Source organism: Ipomoea triloba, chromosome 8 (assembly GCF_003576645.1).
Source record: "Ipomoea triloba cultivar NCNSP0323 chromosome 8, ASM357664v1".
Classification (NCBI taxonomy): Eukaryota; Viridiplantae; Streptophyta; class Magnoliopsida; order Solanales; family Convolvulaceae; genus Ipomoea; species Ipomoea triloba.
Window position 1 is genome coordinate 9,576,534 of NC_044923.1, and position 12,680 is coordinate 9,589,213.

At 36.0% G+C, this 12,680-nt stretch overlaps 1 protein-coding gene across 5 annotated transcripts in view; it reads right to left on the reverse strand.

Annotated features, from left to right (window-relative positions):
• Positions 1–7,827: 7,827 nt before the first annotated feature.
• The window catches only part of LOC116027753 (phenylalanine--tRNA ligase, chloroplastic/mitochondrial-like), an 8,200-nt gene continuing 3,347 nt past the window's right edge, over positions 7,828–12,680 (reverse strand). For all 5 annotated transcript variants that reach the window (XM_031269495.1, XM_031269497.1, XM_031269493.1 and 2 more), the window contains 8 exons: positions 11,737–11,943; positions 11,521–11,638; positions 11,062–11,138; positions 9,882–10,061; positions 9,724–9,768; positions 9,332–9,436; positions 8,183–8,296; positions 7,828–8,103 (listed from right to left, as the gene is read on the reverse strand). In XM_031269495.1, the coding sequence (XP_031125355.1) occupies positions 8,053–8,103; positions 8,183–8,296; positions 9,332–9,436; positions 9,724–9,768; positions 9,882–10,061; positions 11,062–11,138; positions 11,521–11,638; positions 11,737–11,943 (897 nt within the window). In that variant the 3' untranslated portion in view covers positions 7,828–8,052. The remainder of the gene's footprint in view (positions 8,104–8,182; positions 8,297–9,331; positions 9,437–9,723; positions 9,769–9,881; positions 10,062–11,061; positions 11,139–11,520; positions 11,639–11,736; positions 11,944–12,680) is intronic.

The window sequence follows — 12,680 nt, forward strand, 5'->3', positions numbered from 1 at the left end:
ATATAATTGGGCTTATAAAGACGCAATGTCATGTCCCAAGATAGAGTCTGGTCAAAATATCTAACGGCAAGGGGGTCATATGGCTCGTACTCATCTTGCCTTGAGGGGGTGCATGGTGACACCGGTGGGGTTGCCTTTCAGTAGCTGGTGGTGGGAAAGATGCCTAACGAAACTCCAAGTCCGACAGGTGCGCCGTGTAGTGGGCAAGGTCCTCATTTTCATTTCCTAGAGGGAAGGGTGCAAAACTCCAGGGAGAAGAAGCCACCAAAGAGGACCAAAGGCCATCCAACATAGGGTTAAGCAGTATGCCTACGGAGGACTCCTCATTGTCTCATTCGTCTGTGAGGGGAGTAGAAGTTGCACGCCTACCTCGGGTGTGATATGCCTTGAGCATATGAGGGGTGCTGGAGGGAGGAGCTATCATGCATTCAAGAAAAAGAAAGTCAATTAGTAAGATGATTATGCTGATTATTAAACAAACAAAAACAAAACAACTACGAAAAAGATAAGTAGGAATTCTTACGCAGTGGTAGGTTGTCACAGATTTGATGGAGGAGGAGGGGACATGATATCTTTTGTGATCATGCGGACTGCCAGCGCATAAGAGTGCTCAGTGTGCATTTCTAAAAAATTCTAAGGCCTTCCTCAATAGTGTGAGGGTTTTGAGGAGATTTTTCATGTGTGATTAAGAAAGAGAAAATGAGAAGGGAGAAAAAAAAGTCTGAAATTAAAAAAAAAATAACACTGCTTTAAAAAAGGGGATGAAGAAAAAAAAAGCCTTCTTGCTAAGACATTGGGGCAACCATTGCACTGTCTTCGAAAAAGCGTAGAGCTCTACGTGAAGTCGGTTGTCCCAATACAAGGTCTTAGAAAACGAGAAAACAAAAGAGAGCCATTCCGCCAAGATTCGGGTACCCATTGCACCGTCTTCGAAAAAGCATGGAGATCCATGTGAAGTCGGGTCGCCCGATGAGGTTATCTTGGGGAATGAGAAAAGGGGAGATCTACTCCATTAGGACCGGGCACCCATTGCACTTATCTCAAAAAAGCATGGAGCTCCATGTGAGATCGGGTCGCCCGACGGTTGGTCCTAAGGGGTAGGAGAGACCCTTGTTAACCGCTCATATTAGCTTATCTAGGGGGCTTGAAATGATAAGGGTGGTCAGTTAGAGTTGATTTGTGTACATCGTTCCACTAGTTGGCTCGGCTAGTGGCCCTTTCAAAATAGTTGGTGAACTTCCCTTTGGATTGCATGCTTGAAAAGTGTGGAAAAAGAGTTATTTTAAATGAACTTTTCTAGCAAAGAGGACTATTATCTCTTGGGATATTCGTTGTTGAGACCCTATGGTTCGTTTGTAGGCACATTTTCTTGGTAGAGTAAAGGATGTATTGATTTCAAGATTGTGCGTCGTTCTCTTGTCTAAGCTCACATGCATATCAAAGTTTGTGACATCTTTTGCACTCATGTTTTTCTTGTTTGAGGATAGCTTGGTTGAGGACAAGCAAGGTTTAAAGTATGGAAAGTTTGATAAGTGCAAAAAATGACATCTTTATAAGGTTATTTTTGGATCATCTAGTGCACAATTCATGGCTTTTATGATTGATTTGGTCCTAAATTGCATTAGAATGCTCTATGTTGTCATCGGACCCCGTTCCACATTTTGACAATCGTTTTGTAGGTAAAAAGAAGTGTTTAAAGACAGGAAATGACGATATTTTGGAGAAGGATGCACAAGCCGAAGTTGGAGGACGAAATAGGCCTTGGACGCGGGTTGGACGCGCGTCCAAGCTGGCGTCCAAATATTCACCCTCTGAAGATTTGAAAACAGAACAAAGGCCGGCCTTGGACGCACCCATGGACGCGCGTCCAGGCCGGCGTCCAAAATTTCCCTCTCTGAAGTTTCCACAGCAGAGCAGACGCTTGCCTTGGACGCGGCATCGACGCGCGTCACAAGCCGGCGTCCAGATTTCAACTCTCTGAAGTTCCACGCCGCGTCCAAGGTGGCGTCCAAAAATCAAGCCTCTGAAGTTTTCAAGATAGAACAGCAGCACGCCTTGGACGCGCCACTGGACGAGCGTCCAAGCTGGCGTCCATCGCGGGATTTTGGCGGTTATTCACTTGTTTAAAAGGATGAGGGAACCATTTTTCAGGGGGACTTCTACACTTCCAATCATAGATCATAACTCCACTTTAGAATATTTCTCTCTCTAGGTTTTAGCTCTCAAATTCTCTCCATTCCATAGCTCAATTGCACTCCAAATTCATGTTACATAGCTAGATTTAGAGAGGAATTCACATTTCAAGATTGTATTGAACAAGATTACTCAAGGATTCTACTTCAATTTCAAGTTAAGTTTCATTTTCCATTCTTGCATTTCAATTCCTAATTGTTGATTTGATTGCTTTGTTAATTCAATTGCTTTTTTATTTCAATTCTAACTATGAGTAGCTAGATCTCTTGAGGATTTGAGTCAATTAGTCTTGCATAATCTCCCTTGAGTTCTAAAGTTCTTAACCTAGGATTGGATAATGCTTGTTTGATGTTTGATTGTGGATTGGGATGATTGTCTTGACTCTATGCCAACTAGGATCCGGTTGCACTAGAGGATTAGGATAACAACACTCACCTACGAGAGTAGGGAGTGTACTAAGCCCTCACCATTCATATTTCCTTCTCACCTTTGAGAAAAGGGAGAGTGGAAGGCAAGAGGCACATCAAATGTTTGATGAATTGCCTCTTCTAGCCTAACTATTATGAGAATAAGGCTAAGGCATGGGAGAGAGGCCATTGTCCATGAGAGTGGCATTGGCACTAGTGATCTTGTCTCAATTGTGTCCAATGAGCGTTGCCAAATCCTAGGACCATAGGAAATCGAGGGTGAGCATGCTTGATAAGTTGAATCGAATCCCTTTTCCCTTTGATTGTTTCATACTCTTTTGCATTAATTGTTTTGTTCTTAGCATGATTCACACACACACTTGCTTAAGACTAGCTTTCAAACACTTTTAGCCCTTGTGCTTAATCCACTTGCTTGCCAATTCCCTTACGCCTTCCTAGAGGACGACATCCTTCACTCATCACCATACACGCTTCACCGCATCCATCACATTACGTTGAAAAACATACCTTTTCACCCAGCGAGCCTTGCATGGAACGTGCCCTCTGAGCGCACAAAGTATGATTTACACGCAGAACAAAGAACCACTTATTAATGAAGTAAAACCCACTTTACCTGCAAAATCCCCATTTTACTGCAAGCATCTCCCTCCTTCTCTCACTTCTCGCTCTCTCCTCCACCTCACTCAACTTTTCTTAAAATTTGGTCCAAAAACAACTATTGTGAAAGGCCTAAGTGCACAGTATAGAGTTAAGAGTTTGCGTTTTGCAAAGTTCAATTTTTAGTACTAAACGTGCAATTTTTATATTTTACCATGCACTTTTTAACAACATAATGTGTGCATTTCTGAAAAATTCTGAGAATTGCATAATATAAAGTTGGTACTAATTACGAAAATTCATTGCGTTTTTCTTTTTTTTTTTTCTTTTCTTTTCTTTTTTTTTTAAATTCAATTTTTCAAATGTAAGGTTGGGCGAAGAATGGTTCTTAATTTTCTCCTATGGTGTGATCTCATTTGATCCAATATATATATAGGGTTCGACTTCAATGAGAACCATGCCTCAAGTGAGAACTATGGTCTAATTTGGACCATTGAAATTAAACAATTCATGTCTGTGATAAAATCATGCTAATCTATTATTAGCGCTGATTAAGGAAGAGACTAAAATATTGTATAAATCTAACCTCCACTACATCTCAACTACATATTGTATCAACTTATTATTGATTGAGATGGAAAAAAAAAAACTTATTATTGATTGGAGCTCTCTAATTTCCCAACTCGGTCTTTCTCCTAGTCACTTAGTATGCAACCCTTACAATACCTCCAATGCATTTCATCAATAATAAAAAGAACATTGCTCTCTCATATCTCTAATATCTCAATCTAAACATAGCAAAATCACATGCCATTACTCTCCAACTAATTTTTGCTATCACCTACGCATATTTATCGACAAGGGAATGCATATTTAACTTAATGCAAGAAGTTATGTAAAAAAATAGTTAGCAATACATCTATTTGTAATATCATGAAGGATGATAAAAATAATTGTTGAAATGCAATTAACAACAATTAGTATTCTATCTATTATATTTTCAATATAATATCTAAACTAAAATGAATTATTTTTGAAAGATTTAAAGAATAATCTTCATCTTAAATAAATCATGCCTTATTTTTTTAATTTTGAAAAGGTCTATATATAAACATTTTAAAATGTAAATGCAAGCCCGTCTAGCTCAGTTGGTAGAGCGCAAGGCTCTTAACCTTGTGGTCTTGGGTTCTCAAGCCCCACGGTGGGCGTATGGTGCATTTTCTCTCTGTTTCATTTCGTGAAAAAAAAATCAAATTCGAATATATATTCCATGTATAATGTATTTTACTAATAGTCTCCTTTGGCTTAGAAGTCTGAATAGGCTCTTGGACTATCAAAATTTTTAAATATCTGAAATCAAAATTTTTAAATATCTGAAATAATTAATGCCGTTAGAAATTGTATTTATTAATGTGCACCTCTACTAATTACCATTGAACGATTATATAAAAATTTGAGTTAATTCCATGAGAGGTGCTTGTCTTTGGTGGCAATTCTAAATTTAATTACAGATTATTGTTTTTGTCATTTAACATTCCACACTATTAGTTTTTGGACACTTTTAGTCCTCGTGACTTTTCCTATTTTTAGTAAGGGTATTTTTGTCTTTTCAATTTTTTTTAAATAAAATTCCGGTTTAAATGGTTTATGACTTTAGGTAACCTCTAATTTTTAGTAACTATATTTTTCAACTACCTTTTAGTAAAGTCCTAAGAGCATCCATATCAGTTGGGGTTATTAAGGAGTTTTTGCAGGTATGACTAGGAAAGAGAAGATGGAGGGGATGAAAAAAAAAAAAAAAAAAAACAAATCTGTCAGCAAAAGAAAATCTATAATTGGTCATTTACGCTGGGTTGGCATCAACGCTTAAGCTTTTAGCCTTTCTATAATTGGTCACACACACATCAACGCTTAAGCTTTTAGCCTTTCTATAATTGGTCACACACACACACACACACACACACACACACACACACACACATACATACATCGACAGAGTAATTGGGCAACAACACTTGACCCACAAGCATTGACCCAAAGAAGACAAACGGTCATCAGTTATGCAAAGTCTACACATTGATGAGAGGATAATTACTCCAACGGCTCTCTATTATTACGACCCAACACTCAATGTATTCTCACCATTATTAGCACTCAATTATCCTTGCCATTACTAGGAGTCTGTTACACTCACTAGAAGAAGAGTCGTTGCAGCAGTAGTATAAGTAGCAGACTTGTAGTAGAGGATGTGGACACTTTGTTTAGGATACACAACACTACTATACTGTACTCAAATCACTCACTCTCACTAAATACACAGATCTACAGGGTGTAAGTAGGTCTATGGGGAGAAGCCACCAGTATCAAAAATAAAAATAAAAAATAAAACTTGAAGGGTTTAGGTTGCAAAGGGGTTTTCTCAACATAAGAGAATAGATTATGTTTAGGTTTCCACTTCTATTGTTAGACATGCTTATATCAGATTAGTACTTTATTTATAGTGATCTAGATAAGCAGATTTCATGAAGCAACTTGAAGGGTTACTTGAAGGGTTTGTTAAACACAGAGATGAGCATCTAGTCTGCAAGCTTAAAAGGTCATTGTATGGGTTGAAACATGCTCAATGGCAATGGTATAAGCGATTTAATTCTTACGTGATCCATATTAGTTACACACGCGAGTATGATTGTTGTGTTTATGATAAGAGTTTTGATAATGATTCTTTTATTTTTCTGTTATTATATGTAGATGAGATGTTTTTGTTTTTTTTTTTTGAAAGAAAACGTAGTTATTCCATTAATTCATAACATAAAACGTTTACATCAACGATCAATGAAATGGTAAACCATTCCTTACAGTCAGACATAGAAACAACTTTTTTAACTATGCTATAGAAAACTTGAATCGCAGATTGTTTCATAACTAGGAAGCTATGTTCCTTCAAGGAGCTTAAAGCTTCATCAAAGATCTGGGTCTTCGTCATCATTCTTTTTTGCTCGCCCAGGATAAGATCAACACTTGCCGAAACCAAACTAAACGATTTATGCTAATGAAATGAAAAGCCCGTGAAAGTAACGAGAGGAAAAAATGCTTGTGAAAGTAACGAGAGGAAAACACAATAATAGAGAAAATAAAAAGTGGGTAAAGTCAAAGTAGGATTGAGAGTTCAAGACTACCAACACAAACCCAATACTTACCTACTATTATTTTATTCAAAGGGAAAGAAAACGGAAGAAGAAGATCTGTGACGGTGGTCGGAGGCGGACTGAACTGCGACGATGGTTGGAGCGAAAACAAACGTAGAAGGTGACCAAAACCGCCGGCTCAAAGCTCCATTAGAGCTCCGGCCGGAGGCCAGCGGTTAAAGCCGAAGTTGAGCAGAGAAAGACGTTTGGTTTTAGAGAGAAAAGGGAGGCTAGGGTTTTTTTTTGTGGATGAGATGTTGATTGCTCTTAAAAGTATGAAAGATATTATTGCATTGAAAGCTTAGTTGATTCAGGATTTGATATGAAAGACTAAGGTGTTGCACAAAAACTTCTAGCCATGAAAATTAGCATAGATAGAGGTGGAAGAAAGTTGTGGCTAATTCAGCAGAATTATATTGAGAAGGTCCTTGATAGGTTTGGGATGAATAAATCTAAACTAGTTAGCACTTCTTTAGCTAATCATTTTAAGTTGTCATCCAATCAATATCCCCAAACAATTAGAGAGATTGAAGATATGACAAAAATTCCTTATGCTAATATAGTTGGATGCTTAATGAATGTGATTGTTTATACTCGACCTGATTTGGCTCGATCATGATGTTAGTTAAGTCAGTAAGTACATATTTGCAACATATAACAAAGTTTGACTCACTCAAACTATTTACAATTCAATATTCTGAATTATTTAATTTAACTTTAGTAAATAAAATTTATATATTTAAAAACTACATTACAAAATTTATAAAATGCAATAGGCCAAATTTAAAATTTAAGGAACTATTAAAGAAAATAAGCAAATATAATAATAATTTGACCAATGAATAGTACTAAGGGTGTGTTTGAGAACCCGGAAATCATTTTTTGAATTTTTGATGTTTGACAACGCTTGAAAAATGCCGTCAACAAAAAACAATTTCCATGGACCATGCAAAATAGCCCATTTTTCCAGAAAATGACTTCTGAATTTTTTTTTCAATTCATTTTCCTGAGTTGGCTAAGTGGTGTTTTGGTGAAAATGGTCGTGGGTTCCAACAGAGTGGGACTAGTTTCCACCAAAACCTCTTATCATTTTTTTTTTCACTTTTTAAAATAAATATAATTATTTTATATATTATTATAATTTTTTATATTTTAAAAAATAATTAAAATGTAAAAGAATACAATTTTATACATTTTTCAAAAAATAAACTAAACACACAGATAGTTTTTCAAAATGTAACAAAACACTGAAAATGAAACCGTTTTCTGAAAAATGACTCATTTTCCAGAAATCATTTTTCTGCTTTTCAAACTGACCCTAAATGCATATAAAATGAGAAAGGAGTACTATTTTAGAGACAAAAAATATTTGTTACGTAGTATTTTTTTCTTCTAAAATCAATAGAAAGAAATAAGGAAAAAAATGAAATAAGAAAGAGTGTTAGACCTTGTTATTGCATCACTCTTGGCATATTATTAGAACAATTGGCTTCAAAACTTCAAATGACAGCAAATTCACTAAGGTTTTCCTTTCCCTATACAATCTACAAGTGCAATGAACTAGCAGAGGTAAAACAAGTCCAGAAAAGGTATAATATATGTTCCCGGCACAAAGAAAGAAAAACGGAAAATAAGTAAGGAAGGAATACTCATCTGAGAACGACTTTTAATTTGCTCTCTACTTGATCTCTTACTTTCCACTGCATTCATAAATATAGACATTTAGCAAAAGTGGTAGTCGCTAACAAATTTATATGAGAGGTTTCGAGATGTGTGAACCTGCAAATCGTTTATTTCCTCATCTGTGAGTGAGCGCTCCATGGAACGGTAAGCAATCCTATAGCAGTGACTGGTCATTCCTTTCTTATTCGTGAAGTTGTCTATTAGTTGCACCTGAAATTAGAAGATGGGTCAATGGGACAGATAATCTACAGAACTCTAAAATGTCCTTAGTTCGGTATCATTAAACCACGCATCCAATTACCTTGTTTCTTCTTTTTCTTGTTTTCACTTTATAATCACAAAATTACCTTGCTACTATAGAGCATATAATATATAAACATAAACGTGCAGTTTAACAACCAACTTAGTCTTTTAGTTGGGATGAAACACATCCTTCAATTTAGTATCAGAGTTAACCCTATACAGATTACATTCCACGTGTTACGTGAGGCCTTCAAAAGTAACCGGCCCCCACATGAGATATTGAGTATATAATATATAAACATAAATGTACAGTCCAAGGGGTACCCCAGCCAAGATGGCTAAGAATACAAACTTATAACCACAAGGTCACAAGTTTGAATCCTAGCTTTCTTAGTTTGAGCCAGTAAACTATGGGCAACCAAGGCTGATTAAGCATTGTGGTCCTTTGCCAATTAGGGTCACAAGGCGGGGTTTACCTAGTGCACACCCTCGGGTAGTGGCTGCAGGTTTCCCTTGTCACCCCCAAAAAAAAGTGCAGCCCAAGTGTCCATTCAATTGCTACAAACTCTATATTTAACTTTTGCCACTCTATACAGGCTGCTTAAAAGATAATCAAAATATATCAGCAGTCTTTGCACAATAGGCTTAACTTAAACTTGCTTCAACTTTATTATCTACTACGACCCTAAAGTTAATAGCGTGCTTGCATTCCAAGTGTAGGAGAAGAGAAACTACTTAAATTATGATGATAATACTAGTGAATATATTGGGCATACATAATCCTAGAAAGGCACTCTAATTATTATACCTAGCTCTCGCTACAGATTCTCTCGAAACTTACGACCCTTTTTTTTTTTGGAAAAAAGGATTATTTTAAGAACAGAATATTCCTTTCAGTGATGACAACAGTAACATTAAACCATGAGTAAATAAGTGGGTATCTTCCAAAAGCTCCCGTCTCTACAAGAAGATTTAAAAGTACCGACCATTGATATAGCATACCTCTTCCACAAGATCCCCGGCAATTCCTCTAACAACTTCACAAAGATTGTTCTCGGTGAATGAATCACTGATCCAGAAACTCATGTCTTTGTAGCACGGAGGATACTGCAAGGTTACAGATATTTCAACCACAATATTAAAAGGTTGAATGCGTTAATACCTAAACTACTCTCTGTACAGGACTAAGAAACAAAATATATTTAAAAAAAATTTCTGGAACGTAAGTGTTTTAACAACTCATTATAAAACAAATGAGATAAAAAATTGAGAGCTGAAAGGTCAAGAAACAAAATAATAACATTAAGTTCTGGCAAAGCCCAAGTATCATAAAATGTTCGCATTCATTCTTTATGGTACTATTTTAAGCACACAATACCAATGTTACGCAATACCTTAGAAAATGGCTTGAACTTCACTCCAAGTTGGCCACTTGAAAACTATACGCAATCAGGAACACAGTATTGAGAACATTAGGTAGGAAAAAAGATGAAAGGATTCATAATAATGCAAAATCAAAATCAAGCGAAAATAAAACATGCTGGAAATTTACTTGAGATGTAAAACGCTCATCAGCAGACCAGAAAAGTCGGATATCTGGAATATCAAAGAGAACCATTGCCAATCGTTCCAATCCAAGTCCAAAAGCCCAAGCAACATTATTGGTTTTCCCACCTCTTTTCAGTATTTCTTGCTCTGTTACCCCACAACCTAATACTTCCATCCACTTTTCCTGGTAAACAATTCCATAACAAGTCAACAATAATAGTACACTATAATTTCTCTAATAAAAATATTATTAACATTGTAATATTCAAGAAAAAAGGAAATAAACTATTCTGCATATTGAGGAACTTGGAATATTCAGTAAAATTTGGAACATTATCCTTACAAGGTGACTCTTACTTTACTGGTAAACTAAAAGTTAGAAACATTCATTTGATCAATTTATTTGTTCATAAGGTTTTCTGTAATTATGTTTACTATAATAAAATAGGATTGGAAAAGTCAAGGAAACAATTGATTGCAACAGTTTCTGAGCATCTTAATAAGAAGTGAGCTTGGATCTTTGTGAGTGAGATCATACACAACTGGAAAGAAGTCCAAAGCTTGCAAATTGTTTATTGTTAGGCAGAATTAACTAAATGTCAAGCAATTAATAACGGTGAGTTAACTAGCAGGTGTGTTAACACATGTTTAAAATCGCAAACATCTACCAACAGCTCTGCAGCTCAACAGCTTAGAATGACTTAACTAGAATGAAAAGGCAAAGTATGAGATTCAGAGAACAGAAGATTTGATTCATGGAAACCCTCAAAGAAGTGTGTGTGTGGATAAGTTGTACTTTTATGTTCTTTTCTGTAGGTGTTTTTTGTAGTTCTAAACTGAAATACTTTTCTTCTGGAGAATTCATGAGATTTTGGTTTCATGTTATTATCAGGTTCTGGTTTGGTTCTAGGGCTCTTTGATTTTGTATGTACTACTAGGACACTTGGGTGCACAGTGCATCCCTCTGGTGCCTTTAATAAAAATTTTCCAATCAAGAAAAATGGGTTTGTTTAGATAGATAATGCATTATTTGAGATGTGAAATGCACATGTAGCCAAAGTAAATACATAATAAATATCATAAGGAAAAGACCGCCATAATAGCGTAAAAAGAAGAAAGTAACTAAATTATTATGTAGTATATACTTTAATAATCATTGTGAGAAGTGAAAAAGCAAGGAAAACCTGAAAATATATCTCCAATTCGAATGATGGATTGGTAAAGGGAAAGTACGTGTCAACCCAACGCATCTCCACACCACCTGAAGAATGATTTTAAAACTTAGTCTAGTAAGAGGTAACCATGAAGAAAACGATCAAAGGCAACACAATCTGGGGTCAATTGCCAATCAAGAAAGCCTAGGGAAACGGCATTGAAGTGAAATAGAAAAAGACTTTAGTGATTTGCAAAGTTTTAGATCCACTAGAACACACACTTCCCAATTATATATAATTCCATGGTGAGTAGACAAGAAAGAAAAAAACTGATCTAACTGCTAAGAATGCAGTTGCATAGCATTGGAGTCTCATTAGCATTTTTCACAAGAAGCTTTACTGCCACTGTCGTATTCTGTCTTTGAACTAATAAAATGCATCACCATCAACTCCCACTTAGCATTCAATTAACTTAAAGTAAAAGTATACCAAATAAATGTTGAGCCAATCCCTCAAGACATATCTTTAGATCTGCAGCAGCATAAGATGTGGCATCAGTGCCTGATCCCTCCCAATCATTTGGAGAAAAGACCCGTACTCCTTCCATCTACATAGTTTGGAGAAAATTGTCAATAAAAATAATAGATATCATTCTTCTGCACAGCAAAAAGTAGATAAATACACCAAGATTAGTGAGGGAGGTACCTGGTGGAAAACAGGGTAGTGAGTTGAGTCAATAGAATCTCTACGGTAAACATCTCCAGTAACAAGGAAATGAGTATGACCCCTGCTCAGTAACTCAGCTTGATGTGCACTTGTGTGGCACCTCAAAACAGTTTGAGAGTCCACATAATATGTATCATTGTAGCTCCTGCTAACATGATCAGGAGGTACCAGTACATCATCAAAGTTCTGCAATTGTATCAGCAATTACGAAAGGCACTTCAAATATCAATAATCCAAAAAACGAGAAAAATAAGTTGCAAGAAGTAATTGATAAAGCAGAATGTATATGAAGTTAGTTATTAAGAAGAAATGACGTAACAATCAGTAAGACAAGTTAAAATACTTGAGCAATCTTGCCATAGAAAGAGTGATGGTACTTTTGACAACTATCCATGGCTTGGACATGGCTGTGATCACAGAGATATTAAAAGGTGTCTCAGCCACACACACAACTCTTATAAGCTCAATTTCAACTCACCCTCTGAGAAAAATAAAAACATATATGCTTCTCTATGCAGCTATGCTACTGTGTATATAATCACTTCTGAAAATGATTATTAAACATGCAAAACTTGGCATTTTAGCATAACTGGGAAATAAACCTCAAGTTTCAAGCATGAGATTTCTTTTAAATTAGTGCTTTCATCACAGATCACCCTAATCCAGTTTTAACTTCAAAGCTATAAGATTAAGGTTAATGCACATACATTGTGACACGTGTTTTTGACTTTTTGGTAATAAAATAGATAAGATGCCACAGAAACTCCTATAGTTTCTCCTTTCCAATATTACTTGCATAACAATTTAGTAGCTTATTTTGTATCATTCATGGGAATTAGGAATTCTTAAAGAAATCATTAGCATGATAGCAACCTGGTCAATTTGATAAGATAACAAATATGCCTTAAGACTTCACATATCGG